The sequence below is a fragment of the Oryzias latipes genome, chromosome 24, assembly GCF_053564925.1.
Source record: "Oryzias latipes strain Hd-rR chromosome 24, Olatipes_Hd-rR_3.1".
Lineage (NCBI taxonomy): Eukaryota > Metazoa > Chordata > Actinopteri > Beloniformes > Adrianichthyidae > Oryzias > Oryzias latipes.
Window position 1 is genome coordinate 9,377,988 of NC_136260.1, and position 26,588 is coordinate 9,404,575.

At 38.3% G+C, this 26,588-nt stretch overlaps 1 protein-coding gene across 2 annotated transcripts in view; it reads left to right on the top strand.

Annotated features, from left to right (window-relative positions):
* The window catches only part of nkain2 (sodium/potassium transporting ATPase interacting 2), an 81,258-nt gene that overhangs the window by 46,015 nt on the left and 8,655 nt on the right, over nt 1-26,588 (top strand). For both annotated transcript variants that reach the window (XM_004083732.5, XM_023953082.2), the window contains exons 5-6: nt 12,647-12,847; nt 24,282-24,342. In XM_004083732.5, the coding sequence (XP_004083780.2) occupies nt 12,647-12,847; nt 24,282-24,342 (262 nt within the window). The remainder of the gene's footprint in view (nt 1-12,646; nt 12,848-24,281; nt 24,343-26,588) is intronic.

Consider the following 26,588-nt stretch of genomic DNA (forward strand, 5'->3'; position numbering starts at 1 on the left):
TTCCATCCTTTGTCACATCTAAATCCTAATCTCCTGCTCACTGTTGCTTAGGATCATGAAGCATCTTTCTGTCAGGACGCCACATTTATTTATGGTCGTAGTTTGAATGCAGTTTTCTGTGCTGTCAGTACCTTTGATTATTTTAATAGCATAGAGGGATTTCTATTTATTATGCAGATCTGTAATTTGATGCAAAACAGAATAAACCCCCTCAAATTTATGTTGCCACTGCTTTTGAAGTTTATTCTGTGCAAATAATCTATTTTAGATCTCAAAACATTTTAAAGATATTGAATAATCGGACAGTTTCCTAGAGTTTTATGTTGAACTCATTCAAGGAAATACACGAGAATTCTAAAAAGTAGTGCAAAAATGTAACTTAAGTTCTTTTTTGAAAGAACTTTTCCTTTTTTGTTTGTTTGATATAAATCAATCGATTGATTGATCGATCACTTTATTTGACATCAACAGGCTGGAGAACACAAGGTGCTTGACATAAAGTACATGTATAAACATAGATTAAAACAATAAAAACTATTAAGACGCAATAGATTAAAAGCAACACTGATAAAAAAAAAAAACTTATAAAATGAAAGGAGAAGCTGTGGCTAAACACTTTGAGGAGGCATTGTAAAGAGTAGGCGATAGAAAGGGTAAAATGTGCAAACAATTAACCAAGAAAGTCATAAAATATTCAAAATCCAAATAAATAAATGAGTTCATGAAATGACAGCTGAAAAAAACATTTAAAAACCTCCACAAATCCAGACACGTTCAGATTTTAAATGAACTTTACCTGTTCTTAGACAGCAGGTAAAAACACTTCATCTCCCACATCTCTCTGTTATTTTGAAAAGTAAACCAGAAACGAACGCCTCTGTTTGTCTGCTGGGCTCGGCGTCCTGAAGTCAGGCGAGCAGATGGACGGTCATTGGAGGAAAGATCAGATCATTACCTTAGGTTTGATGACGGGGAGCCAGCTTTGAAAAGAGTCAGCTCGGTCAGTCGGGAGTCACTGGTGTTGCTTTAAGTCAGGTCTTAAAGCAACATTATTTATTAATGCACAAGTTTTCCTTCGCAGCCAACAAAGGAAGGAAAACTGCAGTTCAAAAACCAGCTTTACATTTAGTGCGGGCGTTCTACCCGCCTGCCAACATTTCACAGTCCTCACCGGCCAGATGGACTTCTTTTCCCTCCATATACCTGTCAGTTCGTCTGTCTTGACCGCTGATCTGTCAAATATAGCCACCATTCATGATATTTCAAAATAAAAGGATTTCAAAAACAAAAAATTACTTCAATAACTAATTAGATTCAAGATTATATTCTGCAGTGCATATGTGAGGATGTACATGCAAGTTTATTGTTAAATTAGTGACATCAATTCAAATATTAGTAGTTGTGCATCAGTGGTATCAGGTTGTAGTAGCTAGTATTAGAAGTAACTTGTGATGTTTTTTCATAAAAAGTTATTTGTTTTTAGTCAGAAGAATTGATTTTCTGCCTCTGATTAATATATATATATATTTTATCCGTTCAGGACATTTCATAAGTGTGTGCCCACTAAAACATAACTAAAGGCCTTATCATTTCACACCTCACATGTAATGCACCTCTGAGTTGCAGTCTGACTACAACATGCTTTACAGTCCATCAGCATCCGAATCTACACAGTATTTTTTCTAGGTTTATCTTCCGACTGACAACCAGTCGGATAATTTGCTTTTCCTGATTCGATCTGTAGGTTTAAGCAATATTTTCTCCTCCTTTTCAACTGTCTGTGTTTAATAGAACTTCCTGTCTCGCCTGTATCTTCACCTCCCACAAGGCCCCGGCAGACTCCCAGCGGCAAGATGAGGTGTATATCCCATTTTGACAGCAATTGGAGTTTAAGTCAAAGATTCGCACCACATTTCATTGTGTCACATTCCCATCCTTCCTGTCAGCCGCCGCTACATTATCTAATGTAGCAGCAATGCCATAAAATGAATCTTTGAAAAGATTGGCGATATGGCATCCCTGACAGATTCGGGGACAGACCTGTGGAGGAATGGCTGCTGTCGAAATGTTTACCGGTGGACACACATTTTTCCCCCCACATATTTACATGGTTTCTTCCAGATGGCTACTGTCCGCCGTGTCAAAAAAAAAAAAAAAGAGGTTGGGACGCCTTCTGGACATCAGTTACCTCACTGATACACGAGCTCAACCGTCAGAAATCGTCTCTGACTTTGTCGTGTATACACAGACGCATTGCGTTTTGATCAGTCGAAGCTTGCGACACACCTCCAAAAAAAATTTTCAGATTGAGGTGTCGCTTATCAGTCAGGGAAAATGAAAGAACATGGGAAAAAAAGGGCAGAATGATTGGTTAAAAATAAAAAAAAATGGAGATGGGAGCAGCTTAAAAAATCTGACAGTCTGGTGGAGGAGAAAGGCCTAAGTGGCAGACAGCCTGACAGAAAGGTTTAGACAGGTTAGATAAGAGTTATTGAAGATGATGTGTTTTGGTATGAAGCCACATGTGATTCAGGGCTGCAAGGAAGAAAAAAAAAGGACTTGAAACAGAGAAAGCTCCACAATAAAATCTCATGGGAGGGTAGCATTTCTTATCTGACAGTGCAGAAAAAAAAAAAATCAAATGCACCTTTCAAATCAATTTCATATCAACTTCAATGGATTCTGGTGCTGATGCTGGGGAGCGTTTTTTAGCTGCGGGATGAAATGTGAAATAAACATGTCACAAAATCAAAGGGCAAATAACCCATCATCCCTCGGGAAAGCAAAAAGAAAAACAGATCAGCCGCATGAAAGCTAATAGTTGCGTAATTTTATTCCCCTCGTTCCTGACTCATGCAGCGTAGCCAATCGGGGCGATAAATGGGAGGACCCCTCACATTTCTCAAGTGAAATCTTCTACTTTGATTCAGTGAGTTAATCCATCAGCCAGTAACTGAGTCTGATCAGTGGATTTATTTGTGGAAATCATACCATGAAATTATTATTTTTTTCCTGGTACTCCTAGAAGAGACCTGATGGATTTTATTAATGAAGCTCGAAATTATGTCTTTTCATTATCGTACAATTTTGTACACAAAAACAAGCTGCTGTGTAGTGACTTCTGCTTCATGAAACTGTTCAGCAACCAGGAAATCAGGATTCATAATTACTGACTATTACTTTTTGCTGCTTCCTCTTCTTGTCAGATACACATTCAGGGTAGATCAAGTTGGATTTTGACAAAAATCATTATAAATTATTTAATATGAAGCAACATCTTTACAGAAAAACATGCTTAAGAATCCATAACCTTTTGAAATTATTTAACTTTTTGGATTCTTGTTTTTTCTACTGTTTTATGTGGCAGATAGACAACTAGACTGCAAACAGAGGTACCCTAAACATAAGAAAAGAGCACTCATTTAAAAAAGAAAATCACTAGAAAGTAGTAAAATGATCTGTTCATGTAGCAAGGAGTTTTACTATTAAGAAATAATATAATAGGATATTAAAATCTAGAACCAAGGAGGTCCACACAAACATTCAATAAGGGAAAAAATAATCTGAAAAAAGTTGATTGATAGAATTACTTCAAATTGAATGCTAGACAACCCAAAAATAACCATTTCCTTTGGTAGTTCTTAGCAAACTTTTTACATTTTTTAAGTTCTTATCTACCTAATTGTAATTCATTTTAATTAAAATGACAAAAAGCTAGTTTAATAGGTGGAAATGAGTCGTTTTAGAACAAAATGTGAACAAAATGAGAATTCAGTTTCAGTACAAATTTATTGGCCCGTCTTAATAAGTCTTCATGAAATCTAAAAGTAGCACCTGTTCTGAAAAAATAAATCTACATTTTAGTTTCCAAAATAATGACAAAAAATTCCAATTGCATTTGTCAACATTTATTCAAAAAACATCCTTAAAATTGAACCAAAAATTACAATGTAATATAAGTTATTTTGTCTAAAAGCAAGTTTTTCTATTCTTAAGAATTTGGACATCATCAATCATTTTAATCATTAGTCCGTATTTCTAGATCCAAAAATCTTAATTGCTGATTTTGAGAAAACTTGGAAAGGTGCAGAGAAAGAAGTTAAAACAAATTAAAGGCTGGTGCAATATCTTTAAATGTTGTATTTCTTTGGATTACCTGACAAAGTACTAGATCTTTATCGAGGTTTAAATGTTCTTCTCCGTCTAATCATTTCTAATTCTAATTTCTAATTCTCTTGTTTTTAACGCACAGTTTCATAACTTCAATTATTCTCACACAGACTCTTAACCAAGTCATTTAATTAACAAAGTAATGAGTTCTTTAGGTAAAATAAAAGAAGGAAAAGTCAAAAGCAAAAACACACATTTATTGAAATATGGTGTGTTTTGCACCAAAAGAAACATGATTGTTGCAACAAAAGCCATTTACACATGTATCATGTAGAATTTCTCTTGTTTTATCGAGCAAAGATGCAGCAAAAACAGAAAAAGTAAAGACCATTTTAGCTCTAATGAAGTTCTGACAATTAAAACAGTTTTTGTCATTTAAGTTAATGGAACAAGTACAAACAGGAAACTTAACAGATGAGATATATCCTCTAAAATCCAATCAAAGAACTGTGCGGGGGTTTTTACAGTTTAAAAATTGATAGATAATTTTTTACGTATAGATGAGCAAAAAGGAGACACAAATATGACAAATATGACATTATTTTTGTTGTTGTTTTTTGTGTGTAAAATGTGATTATTTTTTAAATCTCAAAACGAAATTATAGAAGGAAGTAGCTTCTCTGTTGGATCCAAAAGATAGTAGGTTCAAATCTACATGGGGGGGCACATGCATCATTCACACACACAAAAAGGAGAGGGAGGTATGGAAAAGACAAATAGTCGGTTCAAGGTTTGTTCTGAACATGAGTTACATGGGTGGGCCAGTGTAAAAGACCACTATACCAAAGTAGGTTGGTAAATTGGTACTTGGCACGATGAAAACTGACCCAAAGGGCACTTTAACCATCCAGATTTATTGCAGACTTGTGGCTGGGTTGATTGACAAATCAAAGAGTTACCTCACTGAAAGTTTTTATCTGCGGTCTTAGGCCTCAATGAAAATAAAGATTCTCAGGAGTGCTTGAACAGCCCAAACATGTGGAAAGTTTGGAGAAGGACAATGGGAGTTTGTGGTATTTTTATTAGATGTATGACCGAATTTAGCTTGCTTTAAGTCAGGGTTAAGGTCTGAAATGGACTACATCTCTATCTACCCTTTGGCAAATTTGCACACAAACCTAAACCCCCCCCCCCCCCCCCCCAACCAATCTGATAGGCGCGAATGGCCTCAGGCAAAATAGATTAAGGCTTCATCTAAGACCCATGGGAAATCATTGAAAAATAATGCAGTGAGATGCACCGTGACCGATTGTGTTGGTGTGAAATAAGGCAGACAAGGCCACACGGAGAAACACCGGAGAGGAGAATTGGAAAAAGGGGCCCGAACCCCAAATATAGGTAGGAGTCTATTTAAACAAGTTAGTTTAAGTTAAGTTTAAGGTGAGTAAAACAAAGATCTCCTATAATGATTTTTCTGATTTTTGAAAAATCCTCGGAAAACAAATGTCAAATGGCACTCCTATTTCATTATATGGAGTTTTTGAAAAGTTCTTTAACTTAATGCCCTCTCTGATGAAAATGTCATTTATGGTGCTTTAACATGTTCTTGTGGCACTTTTCTGATAATGGAGGACATATACGACTGCATTTCTCAGTATTTCTTAATCCAAATCGTTGTGAATAGATTGTGACGTAGAAAATATGCTGGGCGGGCCCAAAGCTCCCTGCTCCGCTCCATTCCGCTGCATCCGATGCAGTCGACTAAATCCATGTAAGTCTTCGTTTACCTGAGTTGGCATCTGGCTCAAAACTTTATGGCTAGATAGTGCTGATATTGCTCGCCATTGTTGTCACACCGCAAACATTAGGTTGGGGGTGTGAGGGGCTGTAAGCTAGCAGGAGAGTATGTAAACAGAAAGCTCAGTTATGGGTAATGGGATGGGGGGTGGGGTTTGTCCATGCCAACAGTACCAATTCAGAGGTGACATTCTAATGAACTGCTGCTCTGCAGAAATCTTAGAAATTTTTTTTAAATGTCTATTAAAATTGGCATAATCATAATTAAAAGACCACTGAGAATGCTTTTAAAATAGATAAAAAGATTACTAGAGCGGGTCTTTAACAGTTTGTGCTTCAAATAACATAACTCATATCCACTTAGAAGGATAAGGGTTAAAGATAAAAATGACACGTTTAGTAAAATACAGACAGAAATGGAAATGTGCTATGAAATCAGCATATAAATGAAAACTAGGGTTGGAACATGAACCATTCTGCTGCATTCACATCTGACTTGATTGAAACAAATCAAAAATGTCATCAAGCCCTTCATCATTCATGTTCAAAAGTCAGTTTTTTAACTGTAGATCCCAATCAGGAACAGCACAGTCCTGCTGCCACAAATACCTGATTGTGACCACTGATGGCACTTCTTACACATCTATCACTGACTTTTTTGTTTCTTCACTCCATTTATTTTTGTACGGAGCCCGTGACCTGACATGGATAAAATATTCAAAATTTCGTTCCCAAAAATTAATATTTTGTTCCCACAAATTAATATCTTGTTCCCACAAAATAATATCTCATTCCCACGCATTAATTAAGTTGTGCAAACGAAATAATATCTTGTTCCCACAAAATAATATTCAGTTCCCATGCATTAATGAATATGTGTGGACGAAATACTTATTCACGTCATTAGTCATTCATAAACACAGATGTGAGCAATATTTGGATTTACAGCAGAAACCTTCACATTTCTGTCTGTGTGTCTCATTACATTGCACGGAAGACACTGAGGATGTTTAGAGATCAAAAGTATTTATTTTAAAAAGCACAAAAGCATCGGTATTCATGTTTTCATGTCTGGCTTCATTCACATCTTGGTACCCTGTCCGTCCATCCAGCTGCAAAAGCCGCTTTCTGCCGCTACTCTCTGGGTCTCTGTGACCCACATTCGTTTAAGAGGGGAAAAATAAAAACAAGAATGATTGATTTATTATTGTCTCGATGAATATAAGAAAAATATCATAAGATTTAGCATTCCCAAACTTGCTGCTTCGCCTACCGGACATAGCTCCTCGCTCCGCCACAGAGCTCTTTTCCTTGTCATGCCGGCATCCGGTAGACGGCCAGCCAGCTGCGGTATGGGATATTGTAGTTTAGGGTCAAATAGGAATTATAATATATTATTATATTTTATTAACATACTCGTTAGCAGTCACTTTATATCCGAAGACTAGTAGGCTACATGCTACGTAGCCTATCATTTGTCCTGTTTTATTTGAATGCGTCACAGTTGCAGGGACACGGTGATTGGATTATGCATTATGGATTATATGCATTATGGGATATGTGTGATGCATGATGGGATACTTGGCATGTAGCCTTCGGATAATTAGTGACTGTTAACGAGCATGTTAATAAAAGACAAGTCCTGAATATTATAATTCCTATTCGACCCTAAACTACAATATCCCATATCGCAGCTGGCCAGTAGACGGACAGCCCAAATGCCGACATGACAAGCCCGAGCTCCGCGCCGGGCCGGAGCTCGTAGCACATAGCTCATAGCTCGAGCGAGCTATGTCCGGAGAATCGTTGCGGCATGGGGAAGCAGCAAACTTGGGCATCCTAAGTATTATGATATTTTTCTTATTTTCATTGAGACTAATAAATCGATCATTCTTGTTTTTTCTTTTTCCTTTCTTGAACGAATGTGGGTCACAGAGTAGTGCTCATGCAAAGCGGCTTTTGCGGAAGGACGGAGACCGTACCAGGATGTGAATGAACTGAGACATGGAAACATGATTACCGATGCTTTTGTAGAGCTTTTTAAAATAAATAAATCTGATCCCTAAACATCCTCAGTGTCTTCCATGCAATGTAATGAGACACACACACACAGACAGAAATGTGAAGGTATCTGCTGTAAATCCAAGTATCGCTGACATCCGTGTTTATAAATGACTAATCATGTGAATAATTATTTTGTTCGCACAAATAATTATTTCGAGGGAACGTAAAATTATTTCGAGGGAACGGAATATTATTTTATGGGAAAGGAATATTTCTTATTTTAACCATGTCAGTTCCCGGGCTCACTATGTTTGACACAAGTGTGTGAAACTTTTTACAAGTGGCTTTTCATGTTTTATAAATCCTAATTTTGACCTAATATCAGTGAGATGAGTTATGGCCTCTGTTAGGTTGGAAGTTATTTAAAAAAATATGAATAAAAATAATTATCATAAAGGGTCTGACCGATACCTGGAAGTTGAGATTGCTCACATCATCATCATCATCCTTCACATTGTACACCGGCAACATTTTGCCCAATTTTCCTATTCAGACTATCCAACGCAAGAATAGATGACGTTGTTATATTTAGGATCGTGGCGTTGTGGTCAATGAAATGGTGCTAAGTCACGCCATCATTCTGCAGTTATACCCAATCAAAGTCTGGCTTCCCTTCACCACCTCTGTGACGGCTCCACTTTTACAGAACAGCACAGCAGGACGGAGGAGGTATGGAAACGGCACAAAGGGACTTAAGGACAGATGAATGAACTCAATTTGTATGAGCAGGGAATGAAATTACAAGTTCTATGATCTGGTCCTAAAAGAGAGTGGACGAAGCCACCTGGAAATGTAACAAAGATACAAAAAAAAATACTTGTACCAGGATGAAAAAACAACAACATGAAGACAGATATTTCTGCAAAAACACAAAAGGTCTCCAAGTATTTTTTGTTAATTTCTGGTTTAAATATTCGAGAACATTTGTTATACCACAAAACTAACTTCTCAGTAACTCATCAATGAGATGTAACACCTTGAATGTCTTGAGTCATTTGATCATGAAAACATCTCAATTTAAGCATAAGATGAAGTTTTTTTTTAATTTAAAAATGAACTTATTCTTTTTTTTATTTTAAAAATAGCATAATAGATGTCTTCTTTTCACATCCAGTTAGAACTAGAGCCACTTTTTTTTCAATATTTTAACATGAATATTTCTTTATATGGCCATTTAGCCTTAAAAGAGTGTTCCTCCATCTTTATTGACTATCAATCAGGTGAGACACTGCTCTGAAAGGTGGCGTTACTCCCCCATTTCATTCTTTTACCTCTTGGGAGTAAAAGACAGGAAAAAGCAGAGGTGGAAAATTGGGAGGAAATTGAGAGGAAAAGAAATGGGGAGGGAAAATGCCAAAGGCATAACGTGGAGGAGGAGTGAGGAAGAAGGAGGAGGAAGGACAGATGTGGTTCATTGAAGCGGTTGTAGCCTACAGTTGGAGACAAGAACCTAAAACTATTAGTGTACGATCCTCTTCTAGCACCCAGGAAATTATGTGCAGAGTGTTTCTGAAAGAAAGTGCCTAAACGTGCAGAAACAAAACAACAAGACGTCACCAAAACTTGCTGCACCCGAAAACAGAAAGGCATTAAAGCCCACACAAACCAAAGCAGCCATGCGCACCAAAAATGCCCACCAACAAAACAACGCGGAAACCACAAGACACATCCCGGACGAGCCCCCAATTTGTTAAGATTGCTAATAAACTTTAAAAAATATTTGAGGGTGTATTATGTTGTGATATGTAAAAAAAAACATATGGTAAAAGGCATTACACAATTCTGCTTTTTTTTTTTGCAGACCTAACATTTTGTGCTCATGCAAAATGTATGTACATGCATGGACTTCATTTATACACCTGAAAAATATGTTTGCAATATATTCAAAGCTCCATAGAACATAGATTTCTGAACAAAAGCTGGGTTTAGTCCAGACATCTTGCCTTTTATCCCATTCCCATCACCTGCATCGAGTGAGAGAATATTGCAGAATTAGCAGCAGCGCATCCTGCCGAATCTCATTCACGGTTGGCCAAATACAGCCTTTCACTGAGAATTACTTTTGTGTTTGTGTGTGTGTGGCTTTTAAAAGGGCTCATTAAAATCCACTGATAAATGAAACCTCCCTGTAATAATTGCTATCCTTTCCCCCAGCCTCTTAAACACAGACAGAAAAAGGAAATGTGATAGGCAAAGCAACAGGAGCAAATGGGAGCAGAGTTTAGCAGAAAAAGAGGCCGATATGGTAGAAAAGTCTGTGTTGAGAGAAATCAGGAGCAAGATTGGATTCATTAAAATAGGAGCACAACATGGGGAGGTGGTATTAATCGGAGCTCTGTGCTAACAAGGCTCACTATGCTGGAAAAACTGGAAAGCCAGGAGAGTTGCAAAAATAGGATTAAAAAAAAGAGGAAGATAGACGAATCAAGATTCAATGATAAGACACAAAGCATGAAATCAGGTTGTTTTTTTTTTAGAGAGAGGTGACAGAGTGAGAGAGGTGACTCTTAAACATGGTACAACATCCACCGTCTGGAAAGTGAGACACTTTCTGATTAAGAGGGACAATTAACAACTACGTTAACCCAAAATGTATTTTCTGCGCACACTTTTTATTCTTTGAAGAATAAAAGGTGTGCGCGGAAAATACATGCGTTGGACTAATGGTGTCTAAGGTGGATAAGTCACAGCAGCAAAAAAATGCATAATAAAGAATAAAAAAAGGCATCAATAAGTTGCACTTCTTTAAAAGTGTGATTCTTCTGAGCAACTCGGCCAAGCCCCGCGTAATGCTGCATTCATGCCCAAAACGATTCATGTGTTAAATTCACATCCGCTCACTCTTTTTCAACGCACGTCAAATTCGATGCTTTTCCATAAAAGTATTAGCCTCATCACTACATGGAAGCATTAACTGAATATGGCGTTTACAATGCATGGAAGACACGCATTGTGCTGAGAGATTACGTTTTTTATTTTGAAGAGTTCTGCAAAAACATCAATAAGCCCGTCTGGGTTCATGAGATCATTCAGTCTTTTTACTTTTCGGTGAGGTTTACCATCTACTGCAGGAGTTGTGTCTGAGTTAAAGCACTTTCAGCGGTAGTTCCAACTCTCTGTAACCCAATTTGATGAGTTGCTGTCCCGCATTAGGAAGGAAAAAATAAAAACGAGAATAATAATGTCCTGTTGCAATTAAGAAAAATATCAAAAAGCTCAGGAGGAGAACAATCCGATTGTCCTCCATGTTTGGTTGGATGGCGCTTCTTCTGTGCTGCTGTCTTTAGCAAATACTAACTCTCCCACAGTTGTTGATGGTAAAAAAAACGGCTGAAGGGCAACAGGTTGCTGGTGGGAAAATAAAGAATATATGAGCCATTATTCGTTTTTTTTTTTAATCACATAGAAGTCGCTCCTGACTATAAGTCGCACCCCTATGCGAAATATAAGGAATGGTATGAGGAACAGGGCCTCTATTGGATGTCCTGCTTCAAAATCTGGGTTCGGTGTGATTAGAATTTGTGCCGCCATTCGCAGCTTCCCGTCTTTTGTGGCACCGCGGTTGATTCCAAGAGGCTGCAGTTTGATGACATGCAGTTGCAGATGGCACCCTGTGTAGAAACAAGCTAATTCTGATAGACAAATGGAATGTTCTCAGTGTCATTGTGAAGCTGTGTTTGCCTTTATAGGAGCATTAGAGGCTTTTCCTCTGCCACTGATTGAACTAAAGTGTCTTTTCCTTGGTTGGAATGATCCAAATCTTAAGTAGAATAGTTAATATGTGCATATTTTAAATCAGGACAGTGGAAACTGTTTCATTGTGCTTTTTGAGGCTATTAGATTTTTTTTTTAGAAAGTGTCTAAGAGCCTTCTTTAGAACTCCTATAGTAGAATAAAATAGTAGATCCGGTCTGTCAGCCTAACATTTATCTCTGATCACAGGGTGCAGCTTAAAAGTGGTCCCTCCGAGGTTGGAATGTTAAAATCAAGCTGGTGCCGGTGAAAAAAACAATTGATAAAAGTCAAGTGGTGATGGTGAAATCTGTTGGCAAAATTTAAACCAGGTGAGTCATTGGGATTCAGGCTGATCGAGCGCCTGTGGAGATAATTAAAACTGGGTCAAAGAGGTACCGGTATATGGATCATGTTGATGCCAAAGTGCTAAAAATCCCCCTTTATTTGTGCTTGGATTGTCCAGGAGAAAGACAAATACATTTAGAAAACAAAACACTGTTGTCTAGCACCTGCACAGTATTATTTTGGCTAATAAGTTATGTAAAAAAAAGAAAAAAACAACCTTCTGTTCTTTCCCCCAGGCGGAAAGCTTTGACAACAGCATTTAATCCATGAGAAATCTGCACTCTAAAACTCTCAATTCCCCTTGTTCATCTCTTTTTTTGGCCTCTTCTCATCTCCCTTTCCTAAATGTCCATATTCCAATCGTGTCTCTGCATGATTCTCCTCTAATCGGAGCGATCGCACAAAGAGAATTCTAAATTTCCCATCTATTTTGGGCTCAAAGCTCCACAGTCTGCTTTTAATTAAACCTTTTGGTAAAAAGCTGCCCTGACATTCAACATTCATCTGCCATGTTTCTGTTCTGTCCTCCCTCAGAGGATGTAATTTAACTCACCTCCCATCTCTCTCTCTCTCTACTCTGTGTCTGTCTTGCCAGAACTCTGACCTTGTCCTGACGTTTAACTTGTCCATGCACCGCTCCTGGTGGATGGAGAACGGCCCGGGGTGCAGAGTGACACCGATCAGCCCCCCACCATCTTGGGCACCGGCAGACCACAGATATATATCTATATCTGACTGTCTGATGGACTTTCAGTTCATTGAGGTGGCTCATTCTTCTCTGCAGATACTCTTGGCCGTAAGTATTTAAGAAAAAAAGTCACTTTTCTGCTACATGTGTCAGCTTAAAAACATATATTGTCGTACTTACATGAAGTTTGTTTTTAATTTAGGTTTAAAATAAATTTAGATTTTATTTGTTTTATTATGATGCAGATTAATTGCTATCACAACTTATCTGTTATATTATCTCTTCTTTGCAAATCTGTCATTGACAACAGCTTTAAATCTTAACCGGATTTGTTTAGTTTTCAAATACCTGACAGAATCCCCAAAAATACAGGTCAAAATAGGTTATTTTCAGGTATTCTACTGCATGATCATAATTGCTATTTTGTGCTCATCTAAAAGTTATATGTCACTTGGTTGCAACTGTGAATGACAAATAATGATTTCGATTTTACAAATGTTTTCATGTTCGCAGGCCTTTTATGTTTCCTTGTTTCAGTGGTGGGGGAAAAAATGACCTACAAAACAATTCCACGTCCATATTTCTTAAATGTTCTGAGATACTGACAACATACCTGTTTTCAATGTTTTAAAAACAAAATCCCATCCAGGCATGTTATCAAATTTAGATTTTTTTAAATCAAGCCCAATACAGGTCTTAAAACAGAGCATTTTCCCAGTGTCCCCCGCATTAAAAAGTCCAACTTTTTAAGCCTAGCATTGTGCACAGTTCAGTTACAACATAATTTCATCAATTCTTTATATTCACAAGAGCAGCAGGGAAGGAGGGACAATTTTTATCAACTTTTCTGATTATTTTAAAGTCATATTGGTTTGTTCAGAATGCCTTTATATTGGATTAAGTATAAGATCTGAATTTATTTTGTTGTTTGTCTCACAGCACTTAACCCAGAATATGTTGATTCTGAGTTTCAAACTAAATGAAGGGGATTGAGAAACATGTCTTCATTTGCAAGTTCATTTTGAAAGTTTTTCAAGTCAAAAAGATCCTTTACTTTTCAGTTCATTTTATCAGTGGGAGCAAGTTATGCACACTGCTGGATAATCAAAGGTATCGCATATCCAGGGAAACAAGCAGGCGGCGCCATGACAACTCTACAAAACGGAGATGTTTTCCTGCACAAACGTGTCTGGGGATTGGAAATAGGGGGATGACAGAACATTGCCTCGACTATAAAAGGAAAGAATCTTGCAATCTAGACACTGTAGCTGAAGTCTTAGTCACATATGAGTTTTTGGGTGTCCGGGCCGTAGGGGGTTGAAGACAGGAGCGGCCGGATCTTAACTTTTGTGCTATCTCATGAGGTCCAGATGACCCCACCCTTACATTGACATGTTATCCATGTGATGTGTTATCTGGTGGAACCATGACAAAGGTGGATAAAGGTGAAGAGGATTTCATGTAATCCATGGACAACAGTGAAGATTACAAATCATTGAATAAAAAAGGTTTAGCCCACTGTCTTTTGGGGTCCAGATGACCCAACTCCCAATGTTTAAGTCCCTTGGATAGCACAAGGTTTAAGGTTAGTGCAGTGTGTCTTGCAGTTCCCTTGAGGCTAATGCAGCCACCTTAAGGGACGTCATGAAAATGGAATGTACCATTGCTGTGCGTGTAGTAAGTGTACTGCGAATTATTTCTAAGGAAAATGGAAACTGCTAAAGGAACTCACACTTGTCACGTGAACTGCACTAACAGGCTCCCTGCACAGTGAAAAGGATTTAGAGGGGTGTTAAAAAGGAAAAATGTACAATACACCTACGTCTCACCTACTTCACCCTAACTCACCCGCATTATGCCCATAAAAACATTTTTTCTTTACTATGGGTTCAATGAACGCCCTACTACCTTGATATTTCCTGTGGGCCATTTATGGCCATTCATCGCCTACTGACAGCCCGTATCCACCTGTAAGGGCAGTTGTGACTAAAGTTTTAGTGTGAGACCTTATATCTTTAGGATTTGTACCTCATGCTTTAAATTATTATTATAAAGGGAGCAGTGACATGCGGTTAGGTTAATGGCTGGTGAGGCACTGACGTCATCAGTCAGATTTACAAACATATGAACCATACTGAGTAACTTATTCACCATTTGATTGACAACAGTTAACGTGTTTTGTTTAAAATATCATTTCAACGTGTTTTTTTTTCATATGCAAACTGCAGCATAGGAAAAAACACAAACGTTATTATCGTCTTACCTTTACTTGTAAATAAAGTCCATACGCTGCTCCTTCTGAAGAAAATGACTTGCCGCTTGCTATCACTTCTTCTAGTATTTTTTAGCGTCATAATCTCAGGGCTCACCGGCGCCCCCTAACATGAGGCACGAGAATGTCTGGCCTCACCCAGCGGCTCAGCGCTCAGTACAAGAAACACGTCCCTCACATACAGTTATTTATAAAAACAAACACTGTACATTATATACATCTGCTAAATTATGTAAACTCAGCTCATATAGTACAAGTGATTGAACCGACATACAGAGAGACAGCAGTACCGTCTGACTGCATAGGTATTGCGCCATCCAAGGTGAGGCTCAGCAGGCTGGTGCCTCATCGCACGTCACTTAGTATCTGAACGGCAAATGCGGAAATTCAGCGATTTTGAAAAGAAAAAACACCCAAAAATGGTACATTTAAATGGGAAATGACTGCAAAGCACAAATTACTGATTAAATATAATAATTGAATTTATTTTTTCTCTTTTCTTCCCATAATGACAGGTGAGGCACAGCCTCACCTGCCTCTCCTGACTGCACGTCACTGAAAGGGAGTAGAAGGGCAAAGCTTAGTGGAAGGCCAATGAGATCCTGTTAGACCAGAATTGACAGTTAAAGAAAGTGGAATTGACAAGTGCAAAACACACATTTATTAAAGATATGCTTTTGCTTTTTGAAGTATCGTCCAAAAAACATGTAATCAGTTGTCTTTGGGCATTACAAAGAAGGAGCTGCTCTCATATCAGCGTTCTGTTTGTCTCTAATATCAAAAGTCAATTTTCACCTCCTTGTTTTCCTCCGCTTCCCCCTTAGCCATTCCCCGCGTTGGGTCCTCTCCCACAATGTCAAATAGCAATAATTAGGAGGATCAGACGAGTGAACAGAATGAGTAACATGGAGCTGTAAGGAGGGAGATCTGCCACTTTTCATCTCAGCCTCCTCTGTAGTGTTTTTTTGCAGAAGGCTCACATCCAGGCGAATACAGACACAACAAACAAGCTGGGGCTGTAATGTGACTGCACGGATCATTACGCCAACAAAAAGAGTGGATCTCTTTCTTTTGTTTCTCTTTCTGCATCTTTACCCCTGCTGCACAACTGTCCCCTCTCATCATGCGCTCACTGCGTCTCTCTCAATCGATAGTGGTAGTTATAGTGTGGCTGAGTGGTGCCAAACAGCTGTCTCTCTGTAATTGGTGTGTTGCAACACTATGATGCTTCCTGAGCACAAACTTGGCTTCGCCGTCTGGCTGAAAATGCTGGAGTTTATTGGAGTTAGGGTTTCATCTGGTCAAAACATAAACCACTATTTGTCTGCATTCATAAACAAGAAAAAAAAAACAGATTTGATAATACTTTGACGGTTTTCAGGTTCTTGACGTTTTTGTAAAACTGGGGGAACACAAGTCTCACAAAGTTACTTGTGAACATTGTATTGAGGGAAAATGACCACTGAGACATAGCAGCCGTCATTCTCTTTAGAATATAAGAAATATATATATGTCTGCTTGGTCTTTTGGGCCTGAGATGGACTAGATTGTTTGTGGAACTGCCTCCCTTATGGTCTGGTTTCGTCTTCAGTTTTCTGTCTGACAGAAGAAAAGGACTGACTGCACACTGAATATGGATTCACTTCCACAAACAGTTTTTAGATATGATAAAATATTTATCAGACTAAGTCAATTGATATTTTTACTCATGTTTTTCCAAGCTTGGTGGTTTTGCTTTGCTCTGACAGTTTGAGTGGACGGACTTCATTTGTGAAATTGAAAGCAAGAAAAGTGTAGTTTAAACTGTGCACTGAAAAAAAGGGAATTTGACAGAATAGCACAAGCAGTGGGCTGCATGGTGGTGTAGTGATGAGCACTTTTGCCTCACTGCAAGAAGGCCCTGGCATATATGAATCCTGGAGGGACTTTGCATGTTCTCCCAGTGCATGCGTGGGTTTTCTCCCACAGTCCAAAAACATGCTTCATAGGTGAATTGATGACTATTGTTCCTGTGTGCGGCCCTGTGACAGAATGGCGACCTGTTCAGTGTGTTGGGGGATTGGCTCCAGCAACCCTGTGACCCCGAAAGGGATTCAGAGAGTCGAGAAGTAGGATGGATAGAACACCAGCTGCTAAGATTGCCAGACTTTACTTTAAAAAGATGTCAAAACATGCTATTATAATACAGTAAAAATATATATTTCAGCTAAATTTACAAATAATAGTTTGTTGTTGGTCACCTTTCAGCATATCCCTTCAGGGGTCACCACAGCGAATCAGATTTCACTGATTTGGACGGTTGGTTTGGCAGAGATCTCCTGACACAACCCTGCATTTTATCCAGGCTGGGGACCGGCACAGGGAGACCCAGACTTGGCAGACTTCTCATTAAATCATTACAACATGTTTTACTGGAATAGTATAATTAGGCATAATGCATTGTAAAGTTTTTATCGAAGAAAAAGCAACAAAGAAAAAAAATATAAAAATGTTTTTGAACATAGTAATTTTCTTTTTTTTTTTCAGCACACAGTCATCAGCTGCTCTGTCACTGTTAACAATGCAGACACTGCAACTGATTATTTAGATTTAATTGCAAGAAAAATTCAAAGCATTTACTTTGTTGATAAGTGGATTTCTGCTTGTAATTGCAGCGATTAGCCCGAAGTGGAGGAATTATTCATGAGTATTTCCACCTTTAGGTTTCGTCTGTGAAGTTCTCAAGTGCCCAAATAAACCTAACTGTGAGGTTTTTATGGTACAAATTGTCATTAGCTGCAGATAATCTGTCTAAAAAAGTCTTAAACTGTTACGGGGAGAGGAAGAGGGAGTACCCAGGCGCAGAGAGGAGAGGAGGCAGGAGGTTGCAGGGGAACAGGGCTTTAATTATAACAAAAGACTACAAACCAAAATCCACTGCTTAGCAGGCTAGAAACTCGAAACTTGAAAATACACAACGCTCGAAACCAGGGAACAGCACAATATGGACCAGCACAGGAGGAAGGGAAAGACAAGACTTAAATATATACAAGGGAACAAGACACAGGTGGAAACACTCAGGACAGATGGGGAAAGGTAAAACCTGAGACAACAACAAAACAGGAAATGCTACAAAATAAAACAGGAAGTAACTCAAACAGGCCCGAACATAAAACAACTAGAACATAAAGGCAAAGAACCTAAAACCGTGACATAAACTTAATAATGTTAGCAAAAGCTGCACAATTACATAGTTTCTTCAGTTTTAAATTAGCCCAACATTTGACTAATTATTTACAGCAGCTTTATGTGTCAAATATAATCAGTCACCACATTAACTAACCTTGTGCAATTTTCATAGACAAACCATAATGAATTTGGAGACCATTTGCATGGGACATTGACGGAAAAATTGAATGTCACTAAAGCAAGGCAGCCATTCCACTCCATTAAGCTAATCTCCCATTTGCAGAAAAAAGATAAACCTTTTTTATTTTGTTTGGATGAAGTTAGCGATCACCCCTAAACCTGCATAACAAAAGCATGCAAAGATGTCTGCAAACAGCAGAACTCCTGAGCATCATCAGAACATTTACCCGCTGTAATGAAGTCTTGTTGCAGAAGAACACATTTCCCATCACAAAAGAAAGTGTCCAGCACAAAACCTGATGAAACCAATCAGACACAACAGCAACACCACTGACAAGAGAGCTGAACGCCGCCATCGATTGTCTTGTAAAAGTGAAGTGTGGGAAAAGGGTGGGGTACATTAGGCAGTTGTTGAAGCTAAAGTGAGATGACTCGAGGAGAATACTTGTGGGGCAGGTCTGCTTTCTATCGATTAACTATCAAAAAGTCTTCAATAACACAAGACCAGTGGATCTGAGCTGAGATCTGAGCTGAGCTGCAGCAGGAATATTTCTTGGTTTGTTATTCCCATGTGACTATAATTCAGCATGAAGCAGTTTTAGTCTATGGAGAGTTCAGATCTTGCTAGATTTGGCATTTGGAGTGTAAAAATCTCAGCCATACGACATAAGATAGGATCGAGAGCTTGTTAACAGATAAATGATAGAAAATAGAGGCGGGCTTAATCCGCTCCAACAGTACCAACCACAACTCACAGGCAAATTACGAATAAACTCATGCCACTCTGCAGAAACTATGTCCCAGAAAACGAAACAAAAGTTTTTATTTTCATTTTTGCTAAAAGCATCATAATCACAATTAAAGGTCCACTGGGAAGACTTCGAAATAGATCAAAAGATGACTGGAGTGGGACTTTACCACTGTAAAAAATATGTCTCAAAATATTCTTGTTGGAGAAGGGGAACTTTATGTAGCTAATTTGTAGCTAATTGGAGATCAAATGGAGAATCTTAGATCCCAAAAATGTAGATGTATGGAAACTCTAGGCAAGTCAAACTCCTAATCACACAGTAAGTGTATGTGACACTCCAGCAGTTTTGTGTGTTTTTTTAGACTTTTCTTTTAGATATCCATCCATTTATCTTAAGAATCCGTTCAACCCCTTTTGGGGTCACAGGGCCGCTGGAGCCATCCAAGCTCCTGCTGGGTAAAGGCGTGGTACACCCTGAACAGGTCACCACTCTGTTGCAGGGCCACACAACCACACACAATCACATTTACACCTAAGGCAATTCAGGAATACCAATGGCCCTATGAAGCATGTTTCTGTGGGAGAGAAAACCCACAAATGCATGAGGAGAACATGCAGACTCCACACAGAAAGGTCTCAGCCGGGATTCGAACCGGGGATAACCACTACTACGCCTTCTGATCTTTGCATCTACAGTTTTACAAAAGTTTCATCTCAAGCGGAATTAACAGAGTTAATGTCGCGACTGATCTGCAGTGCAAACAAACAGAGTTTCTACAATTAAGATTCAGCAAAAGCAGTTACAAAAAAAGAAAACGTGAATGAGGAAAAAGCTTGTTTGGATCCAAATGGTTTTGTGATGCCTGGAAATGGTAGTGGTGAAATAATTTATGAGGTGATAATCAACCCCAGCCTCACCTTACACCCAGTTGGAAGCAAATGGGTGACTTGCATAAGGAAACTCTTATTTCCTAAGATCTATTCATTCTCTCCTAAGTGTTCTGGCCCTCCATTCCTATAGTTGAATTTCAGACAGAATGCAGTCTGGAGGTTCCCTCGTCTTCATCGAACACCAGCTGTTTGAAAATAACAGAGCTTCTCCCCTTCCTGCCTTCACACCTTCCAGGCGCTCTTGGAGATTCTGCCAAGTGAGCATTTGGCAATTGATTCTTGCTGGAAAGAATGATGTGATGTTTTATAGTTTAATGAGAATTCTTCGCCAGCACAGAAGACAAGTGAAGAATCTGTACTTGAGGGGTTTCTCTGTGTTTTGGCCAAAGTACTTTAAGGTGGAACTGTACTTCAATTTTTTTTCTATTTGCACAGCTCAACCCAAGTGGATGACCTTTAAATAATCCAATAATGCACCAAATTTTAATACTGCCTCCAACACTAAAAAGATGGAAGTTTGAGGTGATGCCTGAATGCAGGACGTTGCACGTGTTTAAAAATGAACACATTTAATTTGCATAGTCCATTACTTTACCACACAGGATTTTTTGCTTTTTTTCCCCATTGAATCATTTTCTAATTATAAAATGTTTTCTAATATAGTTCAGTTAAACAGATTATTCGCAGTTTCCTGTTTTTTACTGCTACTGTGAGATGTGAGATGACCTTAAATAACTCTAAATCAAATTTGCTCTGGAGCAGGATATTAAAAAAAAGACATTTTACTAAATAAAGGAGCAAAATATGAATGCTGATCTGACAAGAAATCAAAAAATCCAAAGACTTTGAACAAGACAAAATAAGACTTTTTTTTTTTATAAAATCCGGATGCAGATTTTAAAATAACAGAAGCCTAAACAGGATATTAAAAGCGTAAATTAAAGGCTACATGGGTAAAAGTCTGGATCTTCATTGCATCAGGCACCCTTTGTCGTCTCATGCATCAGTTTAGCAGAGTCAGTTTGAGCACTGAAGGGGAAAATATTGCAGTTAACTGTTGAAAAGTTAGAAGAACATACATTTTCCAGTACATAAGCCCCGCCAATTACCTCCATGCACCTTTGAGTGACGCCACAAGGTGTACTGGCTTCCTGTTGAATAACCAGCCGCATTTATGATCTTACCATTGCAAGACACAGCTGCTCTGCAATCTGTTTCAGAAACTGGGAAGAAAAGCTTCCTATCAGCCTGGGATTGTGGACGCGTGTGTGCGTGAGTGCGTGAGTGCGTGTGTGTGTGTGTGTGTGTCTGTGCGTATGTGTGTGTGTGTGTGTCTGTGTGTGTGCACATAAACAGGTTATTGCTCATCAGCTCAATCAGGGTGCACATCTTGCTGGGGTCCATGCTTCATTTGTGATACTTCCATTCCCACTGGTCACGCTGAGCAGTTGTCAGTTTGTCACCTGTAACCATGTAAACATGTTTATATAACTATGCAAATAGATGCTAAAAGGGAAAATTGTAGCCCAGAAAAATCTGTCGTTTGTCCGCTTACTTTTAGTGGGGACTATTATTGTATGAATCAGTCTTACAGAAACCAATAAAAATTATGGAATGTCTAAATAAATATATTCTAATTTATTTTTAGTTTCTTTTAAATTAAAAATCTTGTTACAGACAAAACAAATGTTTAATGGAGATGGAAAGGTATTCATCTGCAGGCTGATCTGGCTTCATTTTTTACTTACTTCCTCACAACAGGTCGGTAAAATATATGCCAAGGCAAGAATTTTACTGCATCATAAAAAATTATGTTTTAAAAAATGTATTTGCTCAGTTGCTTTTTGGTGGGATGGTTCATATCCATCCGCATAATTCATTTACATTTGCTGCAAAAATGATACAGTTTTCTCTTTCCATTCTGACCCGGCCAGAGATGCTCACACAAGTTCTACTTTACAAGTCTTCAGCTTTATCTTAAAGTCAAGTCTTAAAACTTTTAGTAAAACGAATAAAAAATATTGTCATAATGTCATAAAGGACAATTATGTAATGAAAAATGAGTTATTCTCATAGCTCATTTTCCCACGCCAAAGTAAGACGACTTGATCGCTGGGGCACCGAATTTTGCTCCTTGTGGGTACCGCCCATTTCATGACATCAGCATAATCCGCCTTGGCAGTGTGTCTGTGTTTCACCCACAACAACATCCAAAGTTTTTTCGAAGATGCATGTACATATTGCGGGTATAAAATTAAAGAGTTTTTGTCGATCACTGCAAGCTCCACAGAGAAAGTGGGTAGTTGTGTTAGCCTGGGGGGCGTTTCTGGCAGCGCAGACTCTTCCTGGAAGGGGCTGTTCTCACTTATCTACCTCACAATGTGAGAACCCGCTCGTTTTACTAGATTATTCCTGGATTGGGAGGGTTGGTGCTCAGGGAGCAGGATTTTACAGGAATACTCAAAGATGTGTGAATGGAGCAAAATGCCGTTTTGGTTTGTTTTGTGTGTTAGGAATTAACATTAAAATGCACTGAGAAGTTAAAAAAAGCGGATTTTGCATGGTTTAGACCCTTTAAGGCAGGTCAGCATTAATGGTTGTAGGATCAATGTTTAACAAATCTGTCAAGTGATTACATCTTTGTACGGTATGTTCCAGAATATAACATATTTTTTCAGGGCTTTTCTAAACAATCTCATCTCATCTATGAATAGATGGCAAACTTTTAAATATTCTATAAAATTTTCTCACTTTTCAATGTACATTAGCAAGATATAAGTTGGATAGATCAGCTGCAGAGAGAACACCAAACAAGATAAGGCACACACAGCATCCCCACTATCATTTTCTCAGTTTGCGGGCAGATAGAATCTGATTTATTGTAAGCAGGATATTATGTTTACATGCAGCAACACCAAGATGAAATACCTGAGTTTCAGAAATATTAACAGGATATTGATGTGTAAAAAATGGCTGCTATGTCACAGCTGAACAAACGTTAGGTATTGCAGGTATTGCATCGGTGCACTTGCCTTGACAAACCTGCTCCTGAAAGTCATTTTTGGGAGGCAATGAGCCTGCAGAAGACGGAGCAGGTTCCAGTTCAGCTGGAAGTCTGAGTCTAACTCTTGAAAGTCTTTTAAGCAGCGTTTTGGCTTTGCGGTTTTAAAATTCTCAGAGATGAGCGCTAATATAAAAGACCTGTTCGGCTGCAAAACCAACTGAAAGCTTGCAGATTACAAACCACTCCAGAGTTGTAGGCAGCAAAGGTTTTTGACCAGCAGTTATTTTGCAAGGTAGATGTGCCACATAAAGCCCATTGATGACGCTAAAACCTTCAATATTCACCTCAGTATGGAGAAAGTCCAACCCCCCCCAAAGGACCAAAAAAACGTGTAATCCTTGAGCTGCACCTTTCTCCAAAACAGAGTGGCCATTGAGGGAAAAGTTAAAGAAACAGTGGAAGAAAAGATGTGGCAAGGAAAGAGGATGTAGCCGTTCTAGACAAAGGAAAAGAAGCAGGAAGCTGGAGGGAAATCGTGTGAGAAACAGAGAGATGGGCTTTGGGAGCTGAACATTATTTAGTCTAAATGAGGTCAAGACCTTGAGGTACTCGTTGAATCTTAAATGTAGTTTCTCACAAATTCAACTGGCTGTGCATGGATGCGTGTAGTCAATAGAATACCGACCAGGTCAATGTCATTTTCCCCGACACTTAAAGCCTGATTTCAGCACTAGGGCTTCTTTATTGCGGGTAAAGCTGGTTTCTAAAAACAGGTGTGTACCTTTCCCTGCATCATCTTTTCCTTCCACGTCTCTGTCTCCCTTTGCCTACTCTATCACCAAGGGGGTAATAAGGTCACTAAAATGCCGACCTTACATCGACTATGCTTTCCTGCGTCGTTGCGCCCATCAGCCTACTCCTATCGGTTTCCTTGGAAACTGGCAGCCAATGGGAGATAAGATCAGGGAGTAAAGGTGTTCAGCAAGTCTGTCATAGTCAAAACGCTACACACAAACAGGTGTTATGGAAATACAAAGATTGAGATTATAAAAGATGATTTTTTTTGTATAACTAAAACTGTGTTACTCATATTGTGTCTCAAACAGTGTCTATTCAGCTTTACTTTAAAAATAATGACCGTAGTAGAAAATCCTGTTTGACGTTCACCCTCTTTGTTTTTGGGAAAACAACAAAAACTGTTCTGTTCTTGAACGCTCTAAGTCTGCTGCACTAAGAATAATCCTCATCCGTTTTGTTTTTTCCTCTTTGTGTGCAGTTGGCGGGGTTTATCTACGCCTGTTACGTGGTCAAGCTCATTTCTGAAGAGGAGGATAGCTGTAAGTACACATTAAAGATAAGGCATTCAAAAAGAGAGGCTTACAATTTAAAAAGTGTGTTTAAAAACCTGCTTTTTCAAGTCTAGTGTGTTTTTTTTCAGAGAGGCATGCAGTTAGGACCCGTCCTGCTTTCATTGGTTTCTTTTATTCTATCAGATTAGTTAAAAGTTAGCTTTCGTCAGTTCATGTTCTTTCTGTATCAGTGATATTCTGTTTTCTATGTATTTGATATGTTGTGTTTTGCTCATAAAGTTTATTGTTCTCGCTGCCTTTGGTTCCATTGGTTCTTGGACTTCTCCTTCCATTTGTTCACATTTGCTCACACCTGCCTTTAGTTCATTAGCACACCTGCAGCTCGCCTCACTCTGAGTATTAATACTCTTTTTTTTTGCCTGTTTAGTTTATTTCACTAATTCTGTTTTATTTATCCATGTTTTTTTTGTGTTGCCAGATTTAAGCTTGTTGACTTGAGTTCCGTTGTTTTAAAGATTCATATTTTTAAGGAGTTTAAGCACCACAGCATTTGTAATTTATATGAGAAAAATAGTTTTCAATAGATTCCAGTGATAAAAGTAGATATTTATTAAAAAAATGCATTATTTAAAAAATAAAAAGTATGTCGTTTTATTAGTAGTAGTAGTTGTATATAGGATTGCACTAGTGCACGTGAAGTTTCTTTTTTATTATTATTATAAAATCTTTTTGAAGGATTGTTATAATCTTTAAAATGATTCTTTGCTGTTATTTTCCATATCATTTATCATATTATTATTGAAATGATTTGAGTGTAAACTCATAAGAGGAGGTTTTTTTAAATATTTAATGAACAGGTTGGTAAAGACTTACCAGTTTGGCTACAGTGTTCTACCGCTGTCACAGTTAAAAAAGTCAGAGTTAATCCCATTTTCTTTAATCAAAAAGTAAAGATAACTTTGCAAAATGTAAATATTTCAAGGGATTAGTCTTGGGCCGACAGAACTCAAGAAATTAATGTTTTAATTACACGAAAGTTGTCTTTGAAATGCGGCGTGCATCCCCGTCGCATTAACATGAATGAGCCCATTAACCTGAGGTCATCAGTTTCTTTATTCAGTTAAAGTAGGCACAGCTCTTCTTGCAGCCGATCAATACAGCAGCATGTCTTATTCAACGCTGGGCTCAGGATGCTGTTTGCCGATGTAAAAATACTGAAGGGCTCTGAATGCAGTCGGGATCAGTGAAGACTAGTTTGGAGAAGAGCAGACGTGTTTTCCTGCTTCCTAAAAGCCGGTTGTGCCTTGAAACTGACAGGGGAAATTATTCCAGTCTCCCTTTAAGAAAACCTGTTAGTCATAGCTCAGAGGCTTCATGTGCGATCAAACTTCGACAGTAAAATGTTTTGTGTCTATTCTCTCAGGGAAATTCTGTCCTACAAATACTATTCTCTTAACTGATTATAGGTGCGTTTCTTCCAGCTAAATGATGAATTTCTGCTCTTTCCATCCACAAATCATATTGTTATATTTCCCCCTTTCCATGGAAATCCATGGACTAGTACTTTCTATGCCTCCAGTCAATCTGCAGTAAAATGTAGGCCTCTGGATTAATCAGAAAAGGCAGACACACAGCGGGAAATCTTGCAAAGACGGGATAAAAAGCCTCAAACTTTTGCACATTAAAAAAAAAAAAAAAGCAGGAAGCTGCAAGGGGGACTTGTCAAAAGAACATTTACTGCCAGAAGGACTTAGACATATCTCAGGATTTTCCAGCAGCTATTTGAAAAATGACAAAGTGTAAAGATGCAACTTTTTCTTTTTCAAATGCTTCAGGGAATCCTTGTAATCTTCTTGTTGTGGAGCTTGAGGTCTTGTGGTTGTTCAGCAAACAGTCGGAGAAAATAAACGGTAATTAGTGGGATTTGTGCGAAAAAGTGCCACAGGTGAAGAAACTAATATTCACTGAGGACAGAGCAGGAGGGTTAATTACTGTGGTAATTATTCAGGGTGTGTTATTATAATAATTATGGACAATCTTCTTGGTCTCATAGCTACTCGATGAATCTGATCAGACAAAAACAGTTTTTTAATTCATATTTAATTGTCTCAGTCAGTTAATGGCAGAAACAGAAATTTATTATGCAAAAATATGGAAATCTCAGCCGTACACCTGCTAGAAAACAGGTTTTCTAAAGATCCTGGAGAAAATGGGACTAAATTCCAAACCTTGTGAATAAAACATTTTAATTTTTTAAGTTGGGTCTCAACAAG